General features: G+C 41.0%; 1 protein-coding gene across 1 annotated transcript in view; it reads right to left on the bottom strand.

Annotated features, from left to right (window-relative positions):
* Positions 1-17609, bottom strand: part of LOC126195726 (odorant receptor coreceptor-like) — a 49900-nt gene extending 32291 nt beyond the window's left edge. The window contains exon 1 of the mRNA XM_049934354.1: positions 17349-17609. Within this exon, the coding sequence (XP_049790311.1) occupies positions 17349-17609 (261 nt within the window). The remainder of the gene's footprint in view (positions 1-17348) is intronic.
* Positions 17610-27879: the final 10270 nt, after the last annotated feature.

The raw sequence follows: 27879 nt of genomic DNA, 5'->3' as shown, positions 1-27879 counted from the left end.
AACGCTGCAATGGCAGACAACAATGTAAACTAGCCACAGACTGCACACAGCACAGCCAGTGATTTTCATACATAGCGCTACGTGGCATTACCAATAAGAAAACAGAAACAGCCTACTTACAGGGTGACAGAGACAACCAGACGATCCAAGACGTCCACTAGTAATGAAAACAAAGAAAGGTAATCACGCAGTCTGTTGTCGAGGCGATATGTCAAGACGCACGCAACGATTAGACTGGCCGGCTGAGCTTTTTTTGTCTTTTATTGTTATTTTGACACCTTATACAAAGATAGGTCAGCAGCGGCAATACTACGCCGCTCATCGGTCACCGATAAGACATTGATTACAAATTGAGATATCGAAAAACGAAACGACACGGTGGATAGACAACAGTAGACACACAAGTTTAAACATAGATGAAGCCATTCACAAGTGCAGCGTCCAAAGAAAAACGTTCAGCACTCGGGCACTAACAGAGACGACAGAAACGGCACACGTGAACGAAGGAGCACAAATGACGAACCACTGAAGCACTAACACGATGGCACACACAAAAACACTGGCGACGATCTCCGGCGCGCGAAAGTTTACTTGACGTGTACGAGTCCGGGGACCTGCCAAAAGGAGAAAAACGGGGGGGGGGGGGGAGGGGGGGGGCGAAGAGGGGAGGGTGTAGATGCCAGTGGCAGAGGAAATGGGATGGGGAGGAAAGAAGGTAAAACCGGCTGAGCGAGGGGCTGGCGCTTAAATACTTGATCGGGGCGCCGCTGTTCGCCTCCGGGATCACGTGCTCCACTGTGGCGCCCTCACACTAAGTGTGGGCCAGGAGGCGCGCGCCGCCACAGCTTACGGCGCGATGGTGCAAAGACTACTAGGTGTCTTCGACGTCCACGTTGTCTGGTGCGGATTCCGTGCCGCGCGGTACCAGACCCATCATCGGCGCACTGCTTCCCGTGGAGCACGTCCTTCATCGTGCCAAACAGAAGTAAGTTGAGGTGCGAGATCCGGGCTGTAGAGTGGATGAGAAAGAACAGTGCAATGAAGCTTTGTGAGCTCCTCGTGTGTGTGCAGACTTGTACGAAGCCTTGCGTTCAGTAGAGGAACGAGGAGTTTGTGATCCGTCGATCACCTTCAATGAGACTTACGTCCCAACATTGTTGGAGTCGCAGCTGTATGCGGCCGGTCGACACGCGGGACATCAGACAGCTCACCGTGCTTTTACAAGTACCTACGAATGCCTGCGATGCCCTGGTTTTCCGACACAAGAAACTCAATGAGGGCTCCCTGCGTGGAATGCACCTCCGTACAGATGTAATTCTGAAGTATATGTATAGCGCCCCACTTATCGGAACTTCAAGCACATTTCGCTATATACCACAACAAATTTCACAGTTTTTCAACCATATCTGGCCGAGAAAAAAAGGGTTAGCATTACTTATTGAAAACGCCTCGTAAAGCACCTTCCTGTACCAGAAGAAGACCACTGTGAAAAGCAAAAGCAATTTACTACCTGGTTTCATACAAAAACCATAAAATTTAATCGCCTTACATAAATTCACTCTCGTAACAAACACACCTTCACAGTTATCCAGTGTTTATACCTTACCGATGCAGAGAATATTAAAGACCAAGTTAGTAAGTTCGAATTTCCGGAAATGTTCACTAGCGAAGATACGTGCCGTTCCTCCTTTCAATTGCCAAATGTATCAGAACTAACAATCGATTAAAATACTGAAGAAAACTAAACATGGTAGTCTCTTCTGGAGGCTGAAGAAGAAGAATACATGTAATAAGCCATATGTGTATTTCGTTTAATTGAAGTTTCTCCATGCATTCCACAATTACATCTTCCTTCACCGTCCCACCCACCCCCATCTACGCTCTCCCATACGTGTAAGCCTCGCTCCCCCCCCCCCCCCCCCCCCCCAAGTTCCTAACATTTTGTTTTCCATAAGGAAAGTCTTATACTAATCATATATAGCTGATGTTCCTGAGACATATTGACTCTCAACTGTATCTACGATAATTGATTGGATTGTTTGGGGGAGGAGTCAGACAGCGAGGTCATTGGTCTCATCGGATTAGGGAAGGACGGGGAAGGAAGCCGGCCGTGCCATTTCAATGGGACCAACCCGGCATTTGCCTGGAGCGATTTAGGGAAATCACAGTAAACCTAAATCAGGATGGCCGGACGCGGGATTGAACCGTCGTCCTCCCGAATGCGAGTCCAGTGTGCTAGCCACTGCGCCACCTCGCTCGGTATATCTACGGTAATGATGTAGGCTGAAGCAATGAATCAAAATTTGTACCAGCACTAGGATTCGAACCCAGGTGTCCTGCTTAGTAAGTAGAAGCAATAACTGCTATGCCACAATGGCAGTGCAGTTTCTATTCTTGCACAGATTGCCATAGTACGTCTCCCTACTCAATAAAAATTCCAAGCCAACTGCTGTTCCCTTTCCAAACTCGCATAGGTAATTCAAGGCCTTTCCATTATTAAAACAGCACCTTAGCAATGAGTGAAATGCGGTTAATCCTGCCAATACCTTAGGTATAAATGGTGTAGTAATTATTATATGATTAATACGTCACCTACACCTAAGGTACAAGCAGGATTAACCCCATTTTGATCTATGATAAGGTGCTGTTCCAATATTGGAGAGCCTTATCAATACTGATGCGCGTTTAGAGGAGGAATATCAATGGGCTGAAGTGTGAATTGGAATTTATACCGCAGAGGGACTGTACTGGGGTAATCTGTGCAGCTGTGGTAGCCAAAGTGTGGCGCAGCAGTTAGGGCATCTGCCTAGTAAGCAACAGACCCGGGCTCGAATCCCACGGTTGTTTAAGTTTAGATTCATTGCATTAGCCTACATCATTATCGTAGGACAGTCATATGTTTAACAAAATTGCTTTACATTCCTCCCGCCTCTTTCATTGTCACCCCTACTACACACTTTTACTAGAGATGTCTTTTTACTTGTTTTCTACAAGTATATCGAAAGACATAGCTACACTTACAAGAATGTAATTTATCTTTCCCCCAAACGCAACACTATCACCCTTCGCTACCACACGAGTTATGTATTATTTTCACCACCACGTGAGAGGTGAATTACTGTTCTCGAGATATTAAACAATATTCAGCACTTCACAATAAGCGAGAGTTTGCATTCTTCTCGTTTTCGCGTCTATTCATAATCCTAGCGGTAAGTGACTACCTCTGATCTCGTTCATGACACTCGATTTTTTACTACGTTTGTTGTCAATTATAAATATTCTCGTGTGACGACTAAAAGGCGTACAATTTCTCCTACAAGTATACGCTACTAAATTTAAAAACAAGACTCCAGAAGGGAATAACGAAATTTATCAACTGGGGAAATTTCTTCAAATGTTGAAAATAATAACATTACTGAACTTGCAAAGAAAACAACAAAGGACAACGATTCAAATTTCACATCTACAAAAGTAATCACATGAGTATTTTAGCGAAGAGTGGAAGGGATGACTGAGAGTAGATTAGGAGAACACTGGAGCCTCAACTGTCCGTTTTGAAACTAAATTTGAAAGACATTAATCGTTTCATTTCTGTTTTCCTCATTTTCTGAATTTCATGCCCATGCAGGCCAGTGTTTCAAACACAGTTTACTTATAATCTTTTACTGAATTGGTTTACATTTATGGGTGCTTGAAGCTGTTTCATTTTATAGAACTCTCTTTCGACTCTTTCATTCCTCGCTACTGTCTCTCTCTTATATGTAGCCTCTTTCTCTGTTCCACTTTCAAGACAGCAAAAGTCGCCTACCTCTTGTACAGTCTCTTGTACACGTTCAGGATTCAGCCCTATAGCATCTCCATGTTATAGCTATCATAAAACACAACTTCCATTTCATTACCAACTGGAGTCAGTTCTTATTCACTGTCTGCGACCTCTGCTATAGCTTTAGCAAATTATATAACTCGGATTTTCTGTCCATCTCTGTCTCAGTTGCTAATAATGTTAAATTAATGATATTTAAGTTATGCCTAAGCGCATTTATAATTAGCAGCATTGTTCTGCTTTAAAGTGAGAATATTTGTGTAGTTCAAGAGACTGAGGGTACTTTAGTAAATAAAAATTAAACTTATTCAGTTGCACATTGACAGCTAAGTAGTCATTAATGTAATCTTATTATTCAGATAATACCATTGACTGTCAATAACCGGAAACATCTAAAATCATAAAGTATATAGCTATCATTGTCGTTTAATATTACAAAACCCAATAAAAATAGTCGTTCATTGGAAGACCTCAGAGAAAGTGTCATTGATCCGAGACGGACACAGCGAACCAAGTTCTCCTTAGTTCAAACGTTAAATTTTACTTATTAATGTGGGGAAATTCTTAAACGCAACTAACAGAGAAGATATTCGAAGAAGATGTGTACGTTACTTCATGTGCTGATTTAGCCAACGCTAAACAGTTATGAAATAAGTCGCAAATCTGATCACTAAATATTGCTGCCTTGCACTCGTATCACATGGTAATGAGCCAGAAAGACGCGATGTTACAGAAAACAGTGCCGGAGCTATAGCTTTGACTTTCATAATTGATGTCCTCATACACTTACAGATAAGTCTCAGTTTTAAAATATAATTTATGCGCTGTCCGCTGCAAGGACTGCTCAAAAGAGTTATCAACAGGAAGAAAGATACGTTGCGTTTAAACGTAGTCACTAGTTTACCAAAGGATTTATGGTTTCTCAGCGTGAATCCACGTGTTAAAAACTCACGCAAATCGCTAATGAGTGGCCTCCTGTAGATATACACTCAGCCGAAAGGTTGTCAAAACCAGTTAAAACTACTGTTCAATGTCCTGTCCTAGAACATAGCGACTTCCTTGATTAAACTTATTCCAAAGTATAGCTTCGGTGTCTGATTAAGTACTACGAAATTCTCCTGTCAGACTTGAATAATAAGATATTCCGACTTTACGCATCAGTCCCGACTGTTAAACAAAGATCTTGCGAAATTCATTCATGACTTATGAAAGACAGTGGCCGAAACTAGGTAGTTGAAAACCCTTATTTTTGAAAAGTGACGAAAACCGGGTAGCTGAAAGCGTCACATGTCCCCGTTATGTGCGAATGTGAATAGCATCTGGCGGAGGTTACAATTGTTCTGTGTATTGATTCATATATAATAAATGCTTTTCAATGAATTTTCATAAAATAGTATTTAAGTTATAAAGGTGGTTCAAGTACTGGGTAACACTTTATAGCAGTTTTGTATTATTTTATTTATTTCAGGGATTTAAATCCCATGAAGACAAAATCCTTTTATGAAATCTTTATTTGGACTGATTACTAGTTTCAGCTAACAATCTGGCCGCCTTCTGATGACAAAACATTCTTGATTAGTGCTGATGCCATTACAGATTCAAAAAATTGATCTGAGCACTATGGGACTCAACTGCTGTGGTCATAAGTCCCCTAGAACTTAGAACTACTTAAACCTAACTAACCTAAGGACATCACACACATCCATGCCCGAGGCAGGATTCGAACCTGCGACCGTAGTGGTCGTGCGGTTCCAGACTGTAGCGCCTTTAACCGCTCGGCCACTCCGGCCGGCATTACAGATTCACATATTGTTAAAATCTTTATTAAGATGGCAACATCCACACAAATTACTAACAGCTATTCATCGTTCGTGGCCAGTGTAACTGAATGATGGTCATAATACATAGGTGTTACGCCATAAAACTTAGTAACTGACGCAATCAGCATTTACATCAGTGACATCTGTTAGGAAATCTGTTACTCTTCCCTCAAACGATGAAATGTTGTTTTTAATTCTGTATGGATGTTATCATTTTGAAAAAGATTTTAACGATGTATGAAGCCGTAATGCCACCAACATCTAATTAAGAATGTTTTATGATCTGAAAATGGCCAGATTCTTAGCCGAAACAAGTAATCAATCTCAATCAAGATGATTTCATGTGCGATGTTGACTTCGTGAGTTTTCAGTAAATAAGTTTAGAAAAGATCTCGGACATCCTGGATGACAATGTCAACAAACTTCAGTTTTCTAGTGGCTAACGTAGTGTGTCAGGCAATAGGGAATAAGTGAATATTTATCAATTTATGAATGTGAAGAATGTTTGGAGTAGTACAAGTAAGCTTAAGTATCGAAACCCGATGACAAGTATAGTAGACACAGTGTGGGCTTTTGGTGTCACAATACTGTTTTAGTTCTGAATGCCTGTTTGATTGTCGTCATCTCTCAAACATCACTGCCTTTCTTACTTGGCATATTGTTTAAGCCACAAGTCTTTGGTAATGTTATAGAACAATTATACAGTAGGATAGTTTAGACGTGGAAGTAACATTGTGACATTTAATTTGAGGGTGACAGTCGTGTTTTAAGGGACAAGTGTACCTTATTCTGCACGTTACACCAGTAGTATCAATAAAAAGAGTCACATCTGTTTTTTTAGCTCTTACAGAACAATGATGCAGACAGTGTAATGGAAACATTTTTGTGACACTTAATACGAGGGTCCATTGTGTCCTGCACCAGGTGGTTTAAAAATATCAGGCTTTAGTCTAGTTCGGGTGCCAAACTGGAGAAAAAGAGAAGTAGAAGTCCTAGTCTGTGCGGGTATATACTGCTGGCCTGCTTCGTTTTTAATGGATGACAAAATAATGGACTACATACGTAATGTACGCTGCAGCGCTAAGTGTATTTACCTTTGGTCAGAAACACCACAAAATGGTTCAAATGGCTCTGAGCACTATGGGACTCAACTGCTGAGGTCATTAGTCCCCTAGAACTTAGAACTAGTTAAACCTAACTAACCTAAGGACATCACAAACATCCATGCCCGAGGCAGGATTCGAACCTGCGACCGTAGCGGTCTTGCGGTTCCAGACTGCAGCGCCTTTAACCGCACGGCCACTTCGGCCGGCGAAACACCACAGATATGCTACTAACATAATACTAAAAATCACTGATCCATTGTAAATAAGAATTCCTGACCAATGTTAAGCTGAATGATTTGGTGCGTCAAATAATTACAGTGAATAATACTAAAGATAACTTAATGTCTGAGACGAAACAGCAATCAAACTATTGCCAGTGTACACATACCAAAGTAAGTAAAGTTGATTTCATCGCCGGGGACGATAGTGACTCTTGGATCTAGAAAAAGTCATTAATTCCCTCCTCATACCTCAAAAAATCGTTTTCTATCAGGGTACTGTATGTTCCAAAAAAGATGGTTTGCCAGTGGGACATTTGAGGTGTCTGATGAACGAATACTCACACTCCGATTTCCATCTATTCGCATATTTGAAATTTAAGTCCAGTGAGGAGACGTCGAACGTTTTGCAGACTTTCTAGGTTTGCATTAGGGTATGGAATAGACTCGCGGAGAAGAAATAAACAGCGTCGTGATATCTTTATTAGAAAAATAACATTCGGTACATTTAATATGAAATCGTAAGGAGACGGCTCCAGCTTAGTAGGTACAATGTTATTAAAGAGGTTGAATTCTATGACTTATTAGCTACAAGAGTGAATTTCTTTACACTTAACGGGATTACTTACGACTGTTTAATGTGTTAACATTTTCTTCTATTCTAACCCAACTCCAGGCTGCTGTAGTTCAAACATCATAGGGAATTGTAATATATGTCAACAACGTTGAGATACGGGATTTGTGCTGAGCAGCACTTGACGACAAGAAACAGCATATCTCAATTCTTTTTTTCTTTTGCACTTTTCAGTCTCCTCTGCAAGGAGTAGGACGGGCCGTTTTACACGTGGGCTATTTTATAGTTGGTGCTCTTTTTAGTTGATTAGTTGCTAGAAAGGGTTCAGAATTGAGAATAAATGCGCCATTCCAATGTTACCTTTGGTCGCACTGGACACTAGTACGTTTGCGTGAGTCCGTGCAAACGGCAGTTACTTTTGTGACCGAGACAGCCTTTGTTGTCATCGAGAGCTCGGATTTTCATAGAGATTTAAGTCGATAGTTTATGCAACACAGCTGCCGCTAAATATTTAGTGTTTATAATACATCAGTCTTAACGAATACGACTGATATTAGTGACTGGAAATCATCACTTAACATACACGTTGAAGTACGAACTGCTACTGAGTCTGAAGTACTTAATAGATTAAGACACTCGTACAGTTGTTACTCAGACACGATACTGACAACTTATACGCGCCACGTCGAGTAACATCGTACTAGTGTTATTCAAAGTACTAGTAGTGCTGAGGGCGCAAATCTGGTACACTGTGCGTGTCAGTGTCGCATCTCATTGTGGTGTTAATTAATAATTTAGAAGATCACATGTTAGGGAGGGGGAGGGGGGGATTTTACGACCCATGTTTGAAATATTACATACTCGCGTACAGGATGCGGTCCCCAACAAATGTAGTTTTCACTAAGAAGTTTTCGTCGATCGTGCAACAGCTTCCTACACTCAAAGCAAAAGCCACATACTTGTGTATTTTTCGTGAATACCCATGCTGCCGAAGGCAGCGGATTTCATACCATTCGATATGTACCGAGTGAGCTACGGGAATCGAACTGTTTCAGGATGGCTATATTTTAGATCAGCTACTATATTTCTGTCAGTGGTGAAAGGGAGGCGATGCATACGTCATTCATTTCGTGTCTGCCCCACTTTGCCTTTATACAAATGAAAGTTTCTTTGTTAAAAATCAACGTACCACTGTTCTCAGTAATTACAGTTACAGCCAACCGGTTGCATAAGTTTAATGTACAAACCTTGACCTGATTTCGATATCACTAAGGGTACCTTCCTCAGAAGGAAGTAACATAAGTTGCGATACTACTGTTCTCCTCGAAACTGTCTCCGGTAGGTCATCCCGTAGAACGGAATTGGTTATGGTAGCAACTTACTGAGGAATATTGGTACCTTTTGTGAAAACTGCAACCCGCCACCTCACCCCCCCTCACCCACCTCCTCCGTGCCGGTAAATTACTTGCCGTATGTCGTGTTGCGTGATGATTACAGCGACATATGTAAAGGTTTACGCGTGAGGAAGTTATTAATGTCGTTGAACTAATGGGCGTAACGTGAAAAGTAATTTTCTTTTGAGGTAAACAATTCAGGGTCAGAAGATTCCCCAGGTCGTATTTACTTATTTATGGTATATTTAGCCTGATTATAGTATGGCCATGAACAACACGAACTAAAAAATCACAAAAGAATATCAGTTTCAATATATGCTTTACGTTCAATGATGTACATCTGAAAAATCGTTACGAACACAATTATAATTATCAACAAAATAATAATAGTGAATGACGATAATAATTTACATTAATAATAATAATAATAATAATAATAATAATAAGTTGGTTCAGGACAGAACTAAAGAAGCCTCGGACAAGCGCCGTCATGGTCGGGGACGACGTTTGAACCCTATGCCCGCCCACAATCGTAACGACACTGCTAGCCAACTGGAAACTGATTTAAATCCAAATAGAGGTGTTTTGCAGGATATGCTTCCTGCAACCACCCTAGAAGGAAAACAAAGACAGAGGATGAGATGGTCAGATGAAGTTAATCGACACCTCATGTCCTGTTATTACCAAGCAACAGACCTAGGAACCAACACAACTGGATACAGATCACAAGTATACACAACATTTATTACCAGATACCCAGAATTAAAATTTTTAACAGAACAACGACTAGCTGATCAGATCCGTGTAATAATCAAAAATAACAGGATACCCCAGTCAGAATTAGTAAACATCAAACAACAAGTACAACAAATACTGGAACAAAATAATGTGCAATCAGAAGAAGAAGAAAATACAGTAATGGACTCAAACATCCCAGAGCAAACAAACAAAGAACAACACGCATCAATTAAACAATCAGAGGAAAACGAAATCTTAAGACAGCCACCAGAACAAGTACAAATAGAACACGAAGTGACACACATGTTAGATATAGAAGAAAAATTTCAGTTGACATATATAGAATACAAAGACACAAATACAGACATAAGACCATTCTTGCATTGACCGCCAAATAACCCACAAGTCGAAACAACAATAAAAACTATCAACACAATCCTACACAACAAAATAAATGAAAACACAGCTATGGAAGAGTTACAACTACTGGTTTATATAGGAGCACTCACTACACTAAATATACACACTAGGCAGAAATCAGAACCAACCAACACACAGAAGAAACCCACAAAACCAGCATGGCAACACAGGCTACAGATCAGAATAGAAAAACTGAGAAAAGACATCGGACAGCTAACACAATTTATAAGAAATGAAATGTCAGAAAAAAACGAAAAAGGTTTGATAAAATCTCACAACAAGAAGCGATAGAGCAATTAGATGAAAAGAAGCAGAAATTACAAGCATTGGCCAAACGACTTAGAAGATACAAAAAAAGTGAAAATAGAAGGAAACAAAACCAAACATTCAACACAAACCAAAAGAAATTTTACCAGACAATAGATAACACACACATTAAAATAGACAATCCACCAAACATAACAGAAATGGAACACTTCTGGAGCAACATATGGTCAAACCCGGTACAACATAACATTCATGCACGGTGGATGCAAGCAGAAACAGGCACATACAAGTTGATACCACAAATGCCTGTAGTAAAAATTTTGCAACATGAAGTCACCCGAGCAATTAATTCTACTCACAATTGGAAAGCCCCTGGAAAAGATAAAATAGCAAATTTCTGGCTATAGAAGTTAACCTCAACACATTCACATCTAACTAAATTATTTAACAGTTACATTGCAGACCCATACACATTCCCTGATTCACTTACACATGGAATAACTTATCTGAAACCTAAAGATCAAGCAGACACAGCAAACCCAGCTAAATATCGTCCCATAACATGCCTACCAACAATATACAAAATATTAACTTCAGTCATTACACAGAAATTATTGACACATACAACACAGAACAAAATTATAAACGAAGAACAAAAACGCTGTTGCAAAGGAGCACGAGGATGTAAAGAGCAACTGATAATAGATGCAGAGGTGACATATCAAGCTAAAACTAAACAAAGGTCGCTACACTACGCACACATTGATTACCAAAAAGCTTTTGATAGTGTACCCCACTCATGGTTACTACAAATATTGGAAATATACGAAGTAGATCCTAAATTGATACAGTTCCTAAACATAGTAATGAAAAATTGGAAAACCACAGTTAATATCCAAACAAATTCAAATAATATCACATCACAGCCAATACAGATTAAACGTGGAATATACCAAGGAGACTCATTAAGTCCTTTCTGGTTCTGCCTTGCTCTGAACCCACTATCCAACATGCTAAATAATACAAATTATGGATACAACATTACTGGAACATACCCATACAAAATCACACATTTGCTGTACATGGATGATCTAAAACTACTGGCAGCAACAAATCAACAACTCAACCAATTACTAAAGATAACAGAAGTATTCAGCAATGATATAAATATGGCTTTTGGAACAGACAAATGTAAGAAAAATAGCATAGTCAAGGGAAAACACACTAAACAAGAAGTTTACGTATTGGATAACCACAGCGACTGCATAGAAGCAATGGAAAAAACAGTTGCCTATAAATATCTAGGATACAGACAAAAAATTTGAATAGATAATGCAAATATTGAAGAAGAACTAAAAGAAAAATATAGACAAAGACTAACAAAAATACTGAAAACAAAATTGACAGCAAGAAACAAGACAAAAGCTATAAATACTTACGCTATACCAGTATTGACCTACTCATTTGGAGTAGTGAAATGGAGAAACACAGACCTAGAAGCACTCAATACACTTACACGATCACAATGCCACAAATATAGAATACATCACATACATTCAGCAACAGAAAGATTCACATTAAGCAGAAAGGAAGAAGGAAGGGGATTTATCGACATAAAAAACCTACATTATGGACAGGTAGACAATTTAAGAAAATTCTTTCTAGAACGCTCAGAAACTAGCAAAATACACAAAGCAACCACTCATTTAAATACATCGGCTACACCATTGCAATTTCATAACCACTTCTACAACCCTTTAGATCACATAACATCCACAGATACGAAGAAAATAAATTGGAAAAAGAAAACAGTACATGGCAAGCACCCGTGTCATCTAACACAGCCACACATCGATCAAGACGCATCCAACACATGGCTCAGAAAAGGCAATATATACAGTGAGACGGAAGGATTCATGATTGCAATACAGGATCAAACAAAAAACACCAGATATTACAGCAAGCATATTATTAAAGATCCCAATACCACAACAGATAAATGCAGACTCTGCAAACAACAAATAGAAACAGTAGATCACATAACAAGCGGATGTACAATACTAGCAAATACAGAATACCCCAGAAGACATGACAATGTAGCAAAAATAATACATCAACAGCTTGCCTTACAACATAAACTTATAAAACAACACGTTCCCACATACAAGTATGCACCACAAAATGTACTGGAGAATGATGAATACAAATTATACTGGAACAGAACCATTATAACAGATAAAACAACACCACATAACAAACCTGACATCATACTCACCAATAAAAAGAAGAAATTAACACAACTAATCGAATTATCCATACCAAATACAACAAATATACAAAAGAAAACAGGAGAAAAATTTGAAAAATACATCCAACTGGCTGAGGAAGTCAAGGACATGTGGCATCGGGATAAAGTTGACATTATACCAATTATACTATCAACTACAGGAGTCTTACCACACAATATCCACCAGTACATCAATGCAATACAGCTACACCCAAACTTATGTATACAACTATAGAAATCTGTAATTATTGATACATGTTCAATTACCCGAAAGTTCCTAAATGCAATATAAGACATACCGTACAGTTAAAAGGAAGTGACGCCTGATCAAAGTCCGCGTCACTTTCCATTTTTAACCAGACTTAACGTCTGAGAAAGTAAAGAAATAATGATAACAGTATAGGGCATTAAGGACAACAATAATATTGATTAGTTCAACACATCTGAACCCGTATTTAGTAACATGAGAAACAGAAGAGATAATGAAATAGGAGAAGATAGAAATGACAGTGGTAATAGCTGTTGAGAAAGAACACAAATTTGCAGTAGAGGCTCTGTGGATAAGGGAGAGGGAAATGTGATGGGGACATGGAAGAGGTTGACAAGAATGTGCCACAGGCAAAAACATAAAAGAGATAGATATTGCAATAGAAGGTAGTAACAGTCAAATCTGAAAGGAATTCAATTTTTCTCGTCTTTTGCGCAAGATCTTCGAACGACGGGTTGTTGATACAGAATGCGATTTGGTAATATGGCTATCATGTAAGGGAAATTATTTTGTTGCTAAAAATTATTTCTGATGTGCTGCTGAAGATAAGAAGTGCAATGATTGAGAAATATCTGTGCTTATCGTCGCGTAGAAATGACAGTTTTTCTTAGGTAGGTGAGGGAAGGTAGGAGTGATATGGCCGAAACAGTGAATGTGCCGCACACAAGCATTCATCGTAAGTTGCAGCCAGCGTGAGCTCTCGTAAGGCAAGTCGCTGAAGGTGTTACTTACAGCTTGGAATTTTCTTTGGAAATTTGTGGTAAGGTCTTACGGGACCAAACCGCTGAGGTCATCGGTACCTAAGCCTACACACTACTTAATCTAAATTGAACTAACTTACGCTATGGACAAAACACACACCCAAGCCCGAGGGAGGACTCGAACCTCCGACAGGGGGACCGTGACAAGACGCCTCAGTCCGTGCGGCTACCACGGGCGGTTGACTTACAGCTATTGACAAGAATTTTGCGATACATGTCACACATCTGAGCAGGCAAGTATTACGCACCTAGGACATTTCCGAACGTGTCTTACGCCTGTATTCATTATCATAGATCTTTGTTAAAGTTGACATGTCAAATATGTATCTCAAAGAAATTTGACGCCGCGCCGAGTGGCCGCGTGGTTTGAGGCGCCATGTCACGGCTTGCGAGGTCCCGCCCACCGGAGGTTCGAGTCCTTCCTCGGTCTTGGGTGCGTGTGATGTTCTTAGCACAAGTTAGTTTAAGTTAGTTTAATTAGTGTGGGAGCCTAGGGACCGATGAACTCAGCAGTTTGGTCCCTTAGGAATTCACACATACTAAGAAATTTGGTAGTGTAGTGAGGAACTTGTCAAAGCTCGCCTTTCGTCGAAGAAATATGATCAAGTTTAGAGCCTCATACTAGAATTGATCATAAAAGTCGTTCCTCTTTTTTTCACTGCAGTGTGAAATATAACCGCTTAGACCACTGGCATCGCTATAGCTTTTCGACTTCTGTAGTGTGTTTGTAAACATGGTTGCAAAGTTGGTATGTTCCTTCGATTCTATATAATAATCTTGCCTAGAATTGGGTGCGGGGCTAGCAAGCAGCACAATGCGTGCTATTAGTCATGTGCTGATGGGCATGTGTGATATAATACAGACTTCTTCAAATCCACATCAGCAGCCATCCACCTGTACATCTGTAAACAACCAGACACATTTTCAGCAAGCCGCAATAGAGGACGTCACGCTATAAAATAAAAAAAAATTAAAATTCTTAGCTCTCCGTTCTACTTTATCTATTTTTGAACTCTGGAAGCCCCAAGTATAAAAGTTCTTTATCTGTTATTGGAACACTAATTGTGGCGTCGATAGTTACTATGCCACAACGTGGATGCACGTTCTCGTTAAGTTGGCACTATGAGAAAAGACTAACTACGCTGACCACATCGCCCTCTGGCCGACGCTGTGGAGCCCAGCGAGTGCCGTCTTGATTTCTGGCCCCATTTCATCAAGAGCAGACGGCCTGGAAGTATCGCTTCTACTACCGAGTGGGCTAGCTTGCTATTGCGACTTTGATCCGACTTGAACTACGGCCTCACACCTAGGTGCTCATCCTAGCCAAAGTTATGTAAGCCTTTGTTATTTACTTGTGTTTTCTGACTCTAGTAAAAAAGTGTTAGTTACATGCAGTACCGAAGTGCTTCACCTCTCCTGCCCCTACTTGCTTCCTTCACTCTCGGCCTATATTACAGAAGCAGTTCACAGGAGCAGACTCACGCGCCGCCTATCCAGGCGGGATACAAAACTAATTCTATTAATTACGTTATTCAAAAATAAAAATAGTTTTAATGCTCATATAGCCCTTATTTATCTTTATACGTATCTGGAATTGTTTTGGTTAATGTGCACTGTGGTATTCGAGTGATATACTGTAAGCTAGAGTAGTTCTCTCCTGTAGCAAGAAATCGCAGTGTTATGGTAAGATCGCCCTCTGCACATATAGCATTTCTCAAATGAGTATTCCTCTTTGTAATATGAGCAGCCACTTTACTGAGCAAACACTGAAATGCCCTCTCTTCCATTCGTAAGTAATTTATTTAAGATTTGACCGGGTCCACTGCTGCTCTCGTAACAAATTTCGCTGAATGCTCGACGTACAACCCACGGCTTCATCCAAGTACGCTTCCTTTATTCCCGCCGCTTCTCTCCAAATGCACACAAAATGCAATTGTGGTACAAGCAAGTACATCGCTTAGTAACAAGTTGTTGTTGTCCGCCATCTTGAACTTTTGTGAAAAACATGAAAACATGATGACAGCGTAATACGCCTTTTTAGCACGAGGTCAAAAATCATTGTCGAAGAAATTTGACGAATACTTGATCGTATTTCTTCGTCAAAGAAATATGATAGCGTAATACTGGCCTTAGTGACAACACGATTAACGTAGAAGTAAATATCCTCGGAGTAGGGAAGCAACTAAAAACACTTAATAAAAGCAAGTCTTCTGATCCAGACTGTATACCGATTAGGTTCCTTTCCGAGTATGCTGACGCATTAGCTCCATACTTAACAATCATATACAACTGTTCACTCGACGAAAGATCCATACCCAAAGACGGGAAAGTTGCACAGGTCACACCAATATTCAAGAAAGGTAGTAGGAGTAATCCACTAACTTACAGGCCAATATCGTTGACGTGGGTATGCAGCAGGATTATAAAACATATATTGTGTTCGAACATTATGAATTACCTCGAAGGAAACTGTCTATTGACACACAGTCAACATGGGTTTAGAAAACATCGTTCTTGTGAAACACAGCTAGCTCTTTATTCACATGAAGTGTTGAGTGCTATTGGCAAGGGATTTCAGATCGATTCCGTATTCCTTGATTTCCAGAAGGCTTTTGACACTGTAGCACACAAGCGGCTCGTAGTTAAATTGCGTGCTTATTGAATATCGTATCAGTTATGTGTCATAGAGGTCACAGTTCGTAGTAACTGACGGAAAGTCAACGACTAAAACAGAAGCGATTTCAGGCGTTCCCTAAGGTAGTGTTATAGGCCCTTTGTTGTTCCTTATCTATATTAACGATTTGGGGGAAAATCTGAGCAGCCGTGTTCGGTTGTTTGCAGATGACGCTGTCGTTTATCGACTAATAAAGTCATCAGAAGATCAAAACAAACTGCAAAACGATTTAGAAAAAAAATATCTAAATGGTGCGAAAAGTGGTAGTTAACCCTAAATAACGAAAAGTGTGAGGTCATCCACACGTGTGCTAAAAGGAAATCGTTGAACTTCGGTTACACGATAAATCAGTCTAAAAGCCGTAAATTCAACTATATACCTGGGTATTACAATTACGAACAACTTAAATTGGAAAGAACACATAGAAAATGTTGCAGGGACGGCTAACCAAAGACTGCGTTTTATTGGCAGGACACTTAGACAATGTAACAGACCTACTAAGGAGACTGCCCACACTACACTCGTCCGTCCTCTTTTAGAATACTGCTGCACGGTGTGGGATTCTTACTAGATAGGACTGACAGAGTACATCGAAAAAGTTCAAAGAAGGGCAGTACGTTTTGTATTATCGGGAAATATGGGAGAGAGTGTCACAGAAATGATACAGGATTTGGGCTGGAAATCATTAAAAGAAAGGCGTTTCTCGTTACGACGGAATCTTCTCAGGAAATTCCCATTCACCAACTTTCTCCTCCGAATGCGAAAACATTTTGTTGACATCGACCTACATAGGGGGGAACGATCACCACGATAAAATAAAGGAAACCAGAGCTCGTACGGAAAGATATAGGTGTTCATTCTTTCCGCGCGCAATACGAGATTGGAATAATAGAGAATTGTGAAGGTGGTTCGATGAACCCTCTGCCAGGCACTCAAATGTGATTTGCAGAGTATCCATGTAGATGTAGATGTAGAGGTAGATGTAGATGAACACGTACCTTGATCAGATTGATTATGGAGACGGAGAAGAGGAAGGCGGTTATGGAGGCCCTCTCTGTTTCCTCCGACCTGTCGGTGAAGAGCTCTACGCCGGTGGTGGCGACCAGTAGGATGTTAGCGACGATGTTGACCGCTGCTCCGGCGAACCTGCCGCACTCGGCCAGCCGGGCGGTGATCGAACTCCGGTCCCCGCTGGCGAGCCCCAGCAGCCCGCCCGCCGTGCCCAGCACCTGGCGTTCCTCCTCAGACCGCCGCACCATCTCTCCTCACCTGTGCTCCTGCAGCAGAACGTATGTACGAGGGTGAGTCAAATGAAAACCTTAAATTTGTAATAACAAATCGAAATTTCGCGCCGTTATCCTGTAAGTGGGTAAGCGTGATACAAACACCGTGCAAAATAGCCTGTAGGTGGCAGCATAGTGCAGATGCACACACTACGTCGCAGTATCTTTATAAAGATGTCCGTTCCACTTGCGACTTGCACCAAGGAAGAACAGCGTTCTGTTATTCGGTTTTTGCGTATTGAAGGTGTGAAACCTATTGAAATTCATCGACGAATGAAGGTTCAATACGGTGATGAATGTTTGTCACAGCAGCAAGTCTACGAATGGAGTAGGAAGTTCGCAAATGGTGTGACTTCAGTGGAAGATGCTCCTCATCCAGTTCAGGCACAACGAGTTGTGACTCCGCCGAACATTGGAGCAGTTGAAGCCGTAGTGAAGGAAAACCGCCGAGTGTCACTGAATGACATTGCAGCATGTTTACAGATTAGTCACGGGTCAGCACACCACACTGTGCATGATGTGCTCCAGTTTCACAAAGTGTCTGCAAGATGGGTGCCACGGCAGCTGACGCCTGAAATGAGAGAACGACGTGTTGATGCTTGTGAAGAACTTCTTCGGTGCGTTGAACGAGAAGGTGATGGCTTCCTTGCAAGAATCGTTACTGGGGACAAAACCTGGCTTCACTTCCTCCAACCGGAGACGAAGAGAGCGAGCAAGGAATGGCGCCATTCCTCCCTCATCACCAAAACCAAAGAAGTTTCGAACGGAACCACCAGCAGAGAAGGTTATGCTGACTCTCCTTTGGGACAAAAAGGCGTCATTTTGGAGCATTACATGCCTAGAGGGACCACTGTCACCAGTGCATCATACACAGATCTCCTAAAAAATCATCTGCGGCCTGCAATCAAATCAGAGCGACGTGGATTGCTGTCAGCATGTGTCCTTTTGCAACATGACAATGCAAGGCCCCACACTGCCCGTACAACAGTTGCAACAATCACAGACCTTCATTTTGAGTGTCTTCCTCATGTACCATACTCACCAGACCATGCCCCAAATAATTTCCATATATTTGGACCGCTCAAAGACGCAGTGGGAGGAAAGGAGTTCCGTTCTGATGAAGAGGTACGCCACGCGGTGCATGAGTGGTTGCGCGGACTACCAAAAGAATTTTTTTCTAAAGGAATTTATGCACTTTGTAAGCGCTGGAGGACTTGCAATGACCGTGGGGGAGATTATGTTGAAAAGTGATACAGCTTTGAACCACTTCTGCACAATAAATAATATTTTAAAAAATATTTAAGGTTTTCATTTGACTCACCCTCGTACAACAGTTTGTGTGCTCACGGTTTGATGCGAACATCCTGTATCGCGGTACCGCGCCGTGTATTCGAGCGACCCAGTGCTAAGCAGTGTACGCGGTTACTTCAAAAATGGTTCAAATGTCTCTGAGCACTAAGGGACTTAACATCTGAGGTCATCAGTCCCCTAGAACTTAGAACTACTTAAACCTAACTAACCTAAGGACATCACACATCCATGCCCGAGGCAAGATTCGAACATGCGACCGTAGCGGTCGCGCGGTTCCAGACTGAAGCGCCTAGAACCGCTCGGCCACAACGGCCAGCGTACGCTGTTACTTTGCTATGAAGGACCATTTTAACAAAATCCAACAAACGCCAAGTTTTTCAGAACGTACCTTATTTAGGATTCTGATGCTGTAATATGAGCCCCACATAATGGCTAAGTGTCAGGAAGTCGTTTCTGAAAGTATTTGTATGGAGTGTAGCCATGTATGGAAGTGAAACATGGACGATAACTAGTTTGGACAAGAAGAGAATAGAAGCTTTCGAAATGTGGTGCTACAGAAGAATGCTGAAGATAAGGTGGGTAGACCACGTAACTAATGAGCAGGTATTGAATAGGATTGGGGAGAAGAGAAGTTTGTGGCACAACTTGACTAAAAGAAGGGATCGGTTGGTAGGACATGTTTTGAGGCATCAAGGGATCACAAATTTAGCATTGGAGGGCAGCTTGGAGGGTAAAAATCGTAGAGGGAGACCAAGAGATGAATACACTAAGCAGATTCAGAAGGATGTAGGTTGCAGTAGGTACTGGGAGATGAAGAAGCTTGCACAGGATAGAGTAGCACGGAGAGCTGCATCAAACCAGTCTCAGGACTGAAGACCACAACAACAACAACATAATGGCTAACAGAAAATACGACAAAACAATATTTTCTGTTGCAAAAGTCGTCTGAATATAGCAATCCTTCTTTTCTACTGTATGATTAACATTTTGAACATAAAATTTAAACACATTAATTGAGTTCGCAATTGCGAATAAAGACTATCATTAGCTGTAGAATGGAACGACGACAGTGAAAATTTGTGCCGGACCGGGACTCAGCCCCGAATTTCCAGCTTATCGCGCACGGTCGCCTTACCATTTGGCTATCCGTGCACGACTCCCGGTCAGATAAAAACCTACATATGCCTCTACGACTTGTATTCATACATCAGTTATGTAAATTCCCGCACACGTGAGACGCTGCACTTGAAATTCGCTTACCCGGTATCGGCAGATAAATACGATATTCCAGTGCCTGTGTTATTCTGATTACGATGTGAAGTTCTTTTGGACATGCATGTATTCTGATTACGACGCAAAGGTATTTCGCATCGTAATCAGAATAACACAGGCATTGCAGTACCGTATGAAATTTAAAAGTTAAATTCAGCAACCTTTGCACTCACATGTGTTTACTGTTGGGCAATCTTACAGCATCTTACAACATAATCTATCTGTTTGCTAAGCGACTGTTAGACAACAATGGGTACTTCTCTTTCGTGCTTAGCCACTGTTTCACTATAAGATTAGTAGCTGCTGTAGAACGACCTGGTTGCAGCACCATATTAAGATGTTGGAAGATTCAGAATCCAGGACGCGAAAAAAGGAAGAAAAAGCAGAAGTGGTCAACCTCAATAGCGTAAGAGAAAATATTAGCCTCAGATTATTTTCTTGCTCTTGTGGTTCCCGAAACAAAAACTCCACAATAATGGCAATGCTTACCACTTCCACTGAAAGCTCAAAGGTGTATAAGGGGATTTAGCATTATCTCCCAATTGGTGGACGTAACTGTTTGCTCAAACGTGTAATGAAAGCCAAATTGCCATTTAAGATATCTGAGCCAAGAATACTACATTATGCAAGGATACCTAATACAATGGCACAGTGTCTTTTCAAAATACTTACTTTGCTTAACTGATAGACGTTGAGATGCTGTAATGTCTGAGTACCTCAACTTCCATCATTGAATCATGTAAGCAGAAGTAAAACTAATGAGGTGAAGAATTTATGTCTTGTTTTGAAAACGATTCAGAGAAAGTGTAGGTTCTGTTTATAAGTTCTACAAGGGATGTTAATCATACTAAAGACAAAATTCTGCATTAGGAAGTATCTTTACGATAAGGAAAACTGTGATTCCGTATCGTTTTTGATTTCACACGATATGAAAACTTTGTCTTAATATTTGTACTGTTGTTTGAGTTGTCGTTTAAATGCATCACAGTTAGTTTCATAATAGATTTAAGATGTGAGAAATAGATTTCGCTACTGTGTAAATTTTTGTTCATGTGCCAACTTACAAGAAAAATATAAATTTACTAAAACATTGTTAAATAATATTATCCACAAAATGTAATACACTTGGTGTTTATAAATGAATGTCGGGGTTAAAAAAATGGTTCAAATGGCTCTGAGCACTATGGAACTTAACATCTGAGGACAACAGTCCCATAGAACTTAGAACTACTTAAACCTAACTAACCTAAGGACATCACACACATCCATGCCCGAGGCAGGATTCGAACCTGCGACCGTAGCGGTCGCACGGTTCCAGACTGTAGCCCTTAGAACCACTCGGCCACCCCGGCCGGTGAATATCGGGGTTTTAACGCTTTGTAATATTTATTATATTAAACTTACTATTATAAATGATAGGTCAAATGAAAGAGCAACTCAAACAGTTTTACTAAGAACCTTATAAATGTTCAATGTGAGCACGATTTGTCATACGGCATACACCAAGTCTATAGCCGAGTTCTTCCCAAACGTTGATAAGTGTGTCTTCAGTGATTGTACCAACAGCTGCTTCAATCCGGTTTCTTAATTCAGGGAGGTCTGCTGGCAGCGAAGGCACGTACACACGATCCTTGATGAAGCCCCAAAGGAATAAGTCGCATGGCGTCAGGTCGGGTGAACGTGAAGGCCATGCAAAGCAAGCTCTGTCATTGGGCCCCTTGCAGCCTTGGGTACAGTGAAGTTCAACCAATCGCGTACTTCGCTATACCAGTGAGGTGGCGCTCCATCTTGCTGGAAAATCAAGTTCTCCGGCTCTTCTTTTTCTAACTGAGGGAAGAGCGATTGATCTAGTGTACCAAGGTAAGAAGTAACAGTTACAATAGGTTCACCAAAAAAGAAAGGCCCATAAACTTTCCTCAGGGGTTCGGCACAAAGAACAGTCACTTGGAACTTTTATAAGGTTCTTGGTAAAACTGTCTGAGTTGCTCTTTCAATTGACATATCATTTATAAGTTTAATGTAATAAATATTACAACGCGTTAAAACCCCGATATTCATTTATAAACACTCTGTACTTAAGATCCCATTGAATTTAAATTCTTGGAATGTGTATTTGTAACACTTAGCTTAATAGACTGAAGAACAAACTAGCATGAAAAAGTGCATGTGTTGACTTTTGTAAAAATTTACAATTTGTAACTATGTTTCTTAATAAATTGGTGACGATCTTCATGTATTCATTCATTAATCGCTGTCTGCATGGATGACCAGTTATTGCATTTTTTTTAGGTTTTTTGAATTAACAGTATTGAATACAACTAAAAAATACGGCGTTAGTTGAGTTTCCTTAAAAAGGTCCACAATTGTCGCCGCAGCGCTTGAGCGGATGTACCGGCAGCTATGAAATACTTATTATCCGATTTTAAGAAAATTACTTGATGAAAAAATTTGATTCTTTCACATCCTACAGCCTGATATCTTCTCTCGATGACCGACTGCATTTTCTCACATTAATAGTCACACCTACTGTGCTACATCAAATTAAATAAATAACTACGTGAAATTTTAAGAAATAATTCAAATGCCAAAATCGCTTAAATACTGTTTACTGGATAACCGGTTTCCACACACTAAAGGTGCATTCATCGGATCTGAATGTAGCTTAACATTTATATACCATTTGGATATACCGATACATGAGGCAGACCAGCTGATATAAAATCATTGTCACAAAAAATAAAAAACAACTGCTCTCATGGTCATTCTTTTCCATCAGACATGTAAAACCGAAGTCACAAGATAAAACTATTTGGTACATGACCGCTGGTTTGGTCCAATAGAAATCGTCGACCTTTTTTTAAGGTACCGGAGACGAGGACTATATGGTGGATACTCGAGAGTCTCCCGCTACAGAAGTCATGACTTCTGCGTTACTACATTTGCGGTATGGGAATGTGCGGTATCACGGAGCAGGAGTACCACAACAGTGGCTTTCGACAGACATACTGTCCCATACACATTCTTCATTCTCCCGCGGATGTGTATCGCTGTTCGTCTTTCAGGAGTCAAGAAGAAACTAACAGTACGTTAGTCCTGATTGGAGGCATTTGGTAACAACATCGCCATAGTGGACGTTCCCATATTTACCACACGCACTTCTGAAAGACACAAATGCTACAAAAATCCCTTGCGCACATATTGGAGTTTAGAGAGGTGTCTCTGCTAAGAGTCGTCAGACACACTTACTATAGTTTTTCAGCAGATACTTGCTACTTCGTTCTTGTACTGTGTAGCTTGAGTGATTCCATATAACTAACGCTTATCACGGTTCCCAAGCGACGTCTAGCGTCGCTACAAACAAAACGAGTTTTAAAGCAGAATTTTACTTGCCCATTCGTTAGAGAGGTCCCAGGTCAGTTTGTAAGTAGCGCTCTGTGTGAAAATCACTGGCTATGCTGTGTGCAGTCTGTGGCTGGTTTGCATTGTTGTTGGCTATTGTAGTGTTGGGCAGCTGGATGTTAACAGCGCGTAGCGTTGCGCAGTTGGAGGTGAGCCGCCAGCAGTGGTGGTATGTGGGGAAGTGAGATGGCGGATTTTTGAGAGCGGATGATCTGGACGTGTAGCCATCAGAAACAGGAAATTTGTAAGACTGGATGTAATGAACTGCTATATATATTATGACTTTTGAACACTATTAAGGTAAATACATTGTTTGTTCTCTATCAAAATCTTTCATTTGCTAACTATGCCTATCGGTAGTGCCTTCACTAGTTTGAATCTTTATTTAGCTGGCAGTTGTGGCGCTCGCTGTATTGCAGTAGCTTGAGCAACGAAGATTTTTGTGAGGTAAGTGATTTGTGAAAGGTATAGTTTAATGTTAGTCAGCGCCATTCTTTTGTAGAGATTATTAAGAGTCAGATTGCGTTGCGCTAAAAATATTGTGTGTCAGTTTAGTGATGATCAGAATAAGTAAAGTGAGAAATGTCTGAGTACGTTCAGTTCTGCTCAGCTGTTTGAAAAGAAAATAATGTAAGATGTTTATCAGCACAGTCATTCGTTAATTTTTCTAAGGGGACGTTGCAAGTCTAGTGAGATATTTGTTTTATAGATCTCTCTTAACTGGGACAGCAAAACAAGAATAATGTCTAGAGGTCTAGCAGCGACTCGGTAGCGCTGAATGCTACGCGGGAGCAGTTAGCCAGGGCCAGGACAGTGCTGATAAAGCAAATATCGCACGAGACTAATATGGAACTGCTCTATGGAATGGGGTATGTAAAATTCCGGTTTTCTAAAAGAAAAAATTTTTCTTGAGGGGAAACAAAGCGACGTTGTCCGTCGACGCAGAGCGTCACATGAGATGTGAGGATCATATACAGGGTGACAATTATTGAACTATATGAAAAGAATAGTAAATTAGTTAAAAACTACGGCACAGACTTTATTTAACATGCAAATATCACTACAGGTATGACATGCTCGATATACATGCCACGCTTGGCGATGATGTGGCACGGACGAAAAGCGAATTCTGCATGACCCGCTGAAGTGTCGGAACATCGACGCAGTCGATGACCTCCTGAATGGTTGTTTTTAGCTCAGCAATGGTTTTGTTTGATCTACACGCTGTCTTTAATACAGCCCCGAAAAAGGAGTCTCATCTGTTCCGATCCGGCCAATCGAAGCCCATGCCAGTGGCGTCTGGGTACCTCATAGCCAGAATGTGCTCCCCAAGGTGCTCCTCCAGGACATCAAACACTCTCCTGCTTCGATATGACCGAACTGTGTTGCATGAACCACATCTTGTCGAAATCAGGGTCACTCTGGATAATGGGGCTGAAATCATCTTTCAAAACATTTACGTAACATTCGGTAGTCACCGTGCCATCAAGTAATATCGCACAGATTATTCCGTGACACCATACAGTCATCCGTTGAGGGTGAAGAGACTTCTGGATCGCAAAATGCGGATTGCTAGTCCCCCAAATGTGCCAATATTGCTTATTGACGAACTCACCCAAATGAAAGTGGGCTCCGTCACTAACCAAACCTACTAATTCCCATCGTGCTCCGTAGCCAACCGTGCAGCTTGAATGTCCTAACGCAAATCGTTCAGAAGTTATGACGATTTTATTTCAATAATTGTCATCCTGCATGTTTGGGCTGACTCCAGCAACGTAATTCACATATGAAACACCAGAGAAAAAGTCTGACAACACTTTCTTGAGTACGGGTTGAGTGTCTGGGATGCGTATCACGACGGATCGAAGGAAGGCATCGAAGTAGTTCAGAGGCGGGCTGCTAGATTTGTTACCGGTAGGTTCGGAAAACGTGTAGATGTTACAGAGATGTTTCGGGAACTCAAATGGGAATCCCTGGAAGGAAGGCGACCTTCTTTTCGAGAAACACTATTGAGGAAATTTAGAGAACCGTCATTTGAAGCTGACTGCCAAACGCTTCTACTGCTGCCAACATGGTTGCGTGTAAGGACCACGAAGATATGATACGAGAAATTAGGGCTCATACAGAGGCACACAGACGGTCGTTTCTCCTTCGCTCTGTTTGCGAGTGCAACAGGAAAGGAAATGACAAGTAGTGGTACAAGGTACCCTCCGCCACTCACCGTACGGTGACTTTCGGAGTATGGTATATGTTGATGTAAAAGGTAGGAGACCACCTTCTGTACCTTCACCGGAGTCGTTCTAACTTGCTTATACGCTGCAGCAACGAACTCAAACAGAAGCTTTTTGATCGCTCGTAATACTAAACGGTTAAACTGGTTACCTGGCCACCAAGTTCCAATGACAGGTTGCCTATCTAACGCCCGCGGTAGCAAAATTTTGTTTTTCAATATAATTATTAATCGAATTATAAAAATTATCATCCTTTAATAAGACACTCATTAAGAGAACAGATATAATCTTACATTAAAGGTTAACACAATAAGTCAAGTAATCAAGTTAGAAAATGCATATGCTTTGAGGCAGTGTCAATCCTGGCATCCAAATTACCCACATTACATTCATTCACTTTCATTGCTCATGCAGTGAAAAATCAGCAGCAGGTTCAAATGGTTCAAATGGCTCTGAGCACTATGGGACTCAACTGCTGAGGTCATTAGTCCCCTAGAACTTAGAACTAGTTAAACCTAACTAACCTAAGGACATCACAAACATCCATGCCCGAGGCAGGATTCGAACCTGCGACCGTAGCGGTCTTGCGGTTCCAGACTGCAGCGCCTTTAACCGCACGGCCACTTCGGCCGGCAATCAGCAGCAGTCACGTCATTTTAATTACTTCTTAACTACCAGCTCTATTTGCAACACAATATGCAGACAGTACGTACATAAATCACCGAGCGTAACTGTAAGATTATATCATTGTTTAACTCACGACAGTACCACTGGCTCTGAGCACTATGGGACCTAACATCTGTGGTCATCAGTCCCCTAGAACTTAGAACTACTTAAACCTAACTAACTTAAGGACATCACACACATCCATGCCCGAGACAGGATTCGAACCTGCGACCGTTGCAGTCGCGCGGTTCCGGACTGAGCGCCTAGAACCGCTTGACCACCGCGGCCTGCACGACGGTACAAAAATCTGCGCTCATCTTATCCATGTTTCATACGTGGTAGCCAGACAGTTTAAAGAATGAAGGAGTTATTGGTGGTTAAGAATATGGGAATGATATTTCAGCTCTCACTACTACTGGAAAAGAATACTGGTATACGACGGATATTAAGAGAACTGTACTTGTTGATATAGTTGGTCAGCTGCCCCAGATTGCCAGTGCTGACGCCACTGCCACACTTTAGTTGCTAAAACCAGTGCTTCCCAACCTTTCTGAGACCATTACCCCCAAGTGCAGTCAATATTGGCTAGTATCAAACCCCTTGCCCACACCATCAACACCAATAACGGCTAAATAAACTGTAGAATGACTTCTTGGAACACTTTTATTTTTAAAATTATGAAAGGTGAATGATATTTAGTTTGTGTGTGTGTGTGTGTGTGTGTGTGTGTGTGTGTGGAAAGGGGGGATGGGTGTTCGAATTAATGATGAAGGAATTTACGGTGCATCGCAAGTTCTACCAACAACTCCTTCTCAGGTAAGAAAGTCAACTGTCCACAGTGAGGGTAGACACTTGTTTCTTGTAACATTACTCCTCTTCATTGCAGCACTTGCTTGACCTGCACACTGCTACCCCATTTAAAATCAAGTTAAAATTGTTCGTATTTCACTTGATTGGTGCACTTCTTACTTCTGAACTGGCAGAAATTGGAAGACTCCAGGCCGTTAATGCCTTGTGTCTGACCATAGCCACAATAATAATAATAATAATAATAATAATACTGTGTGCCGGACTATAGTAGCCCTTATGTAGTTACTGCTGTGTCGTGCTGTCAGTTAATTCAGTTATCTGTTTCAAAGCAAGCAATGAAACGATTTCTGGACTACTGCAGGTACTATATACGACTTGGGGGAGACACTGTGTTGACATATTTACCACCTGGTACGTTTATGTCTCTTTTATCATCAGAGATGTACGGGCAAAGCACACCATATATGTGTAGTGGGTCGGCTGTGTGGGGAACCTGTAACCTTCACCGATGTAATGCTGCTAATTGAGAAAATGTTGTTATTGATAACTTACGTAAT

Source organism: Schistocerca nitens, chromosome 7 (genome assembly GCF_023898315.1).
Source record: "Schistocerca nitens isolate TAMUIC-IGC-003100 chromosome 7, iqSchNite1.1, whole genome shotgun sequence".
In the NCBI taxonomy this organism is placed as follows: Eukaryota; Metazoa; Arthropoda; class Insecta; order Orthoptera; family Acrididae; genus Schistocerca; species Schistocerca nitens.
The sequence above is the reverse complement of the archived record's forward strand: the minus strand, read 5'-3'. Positions and strand labels throughout refer to the sequence as shown.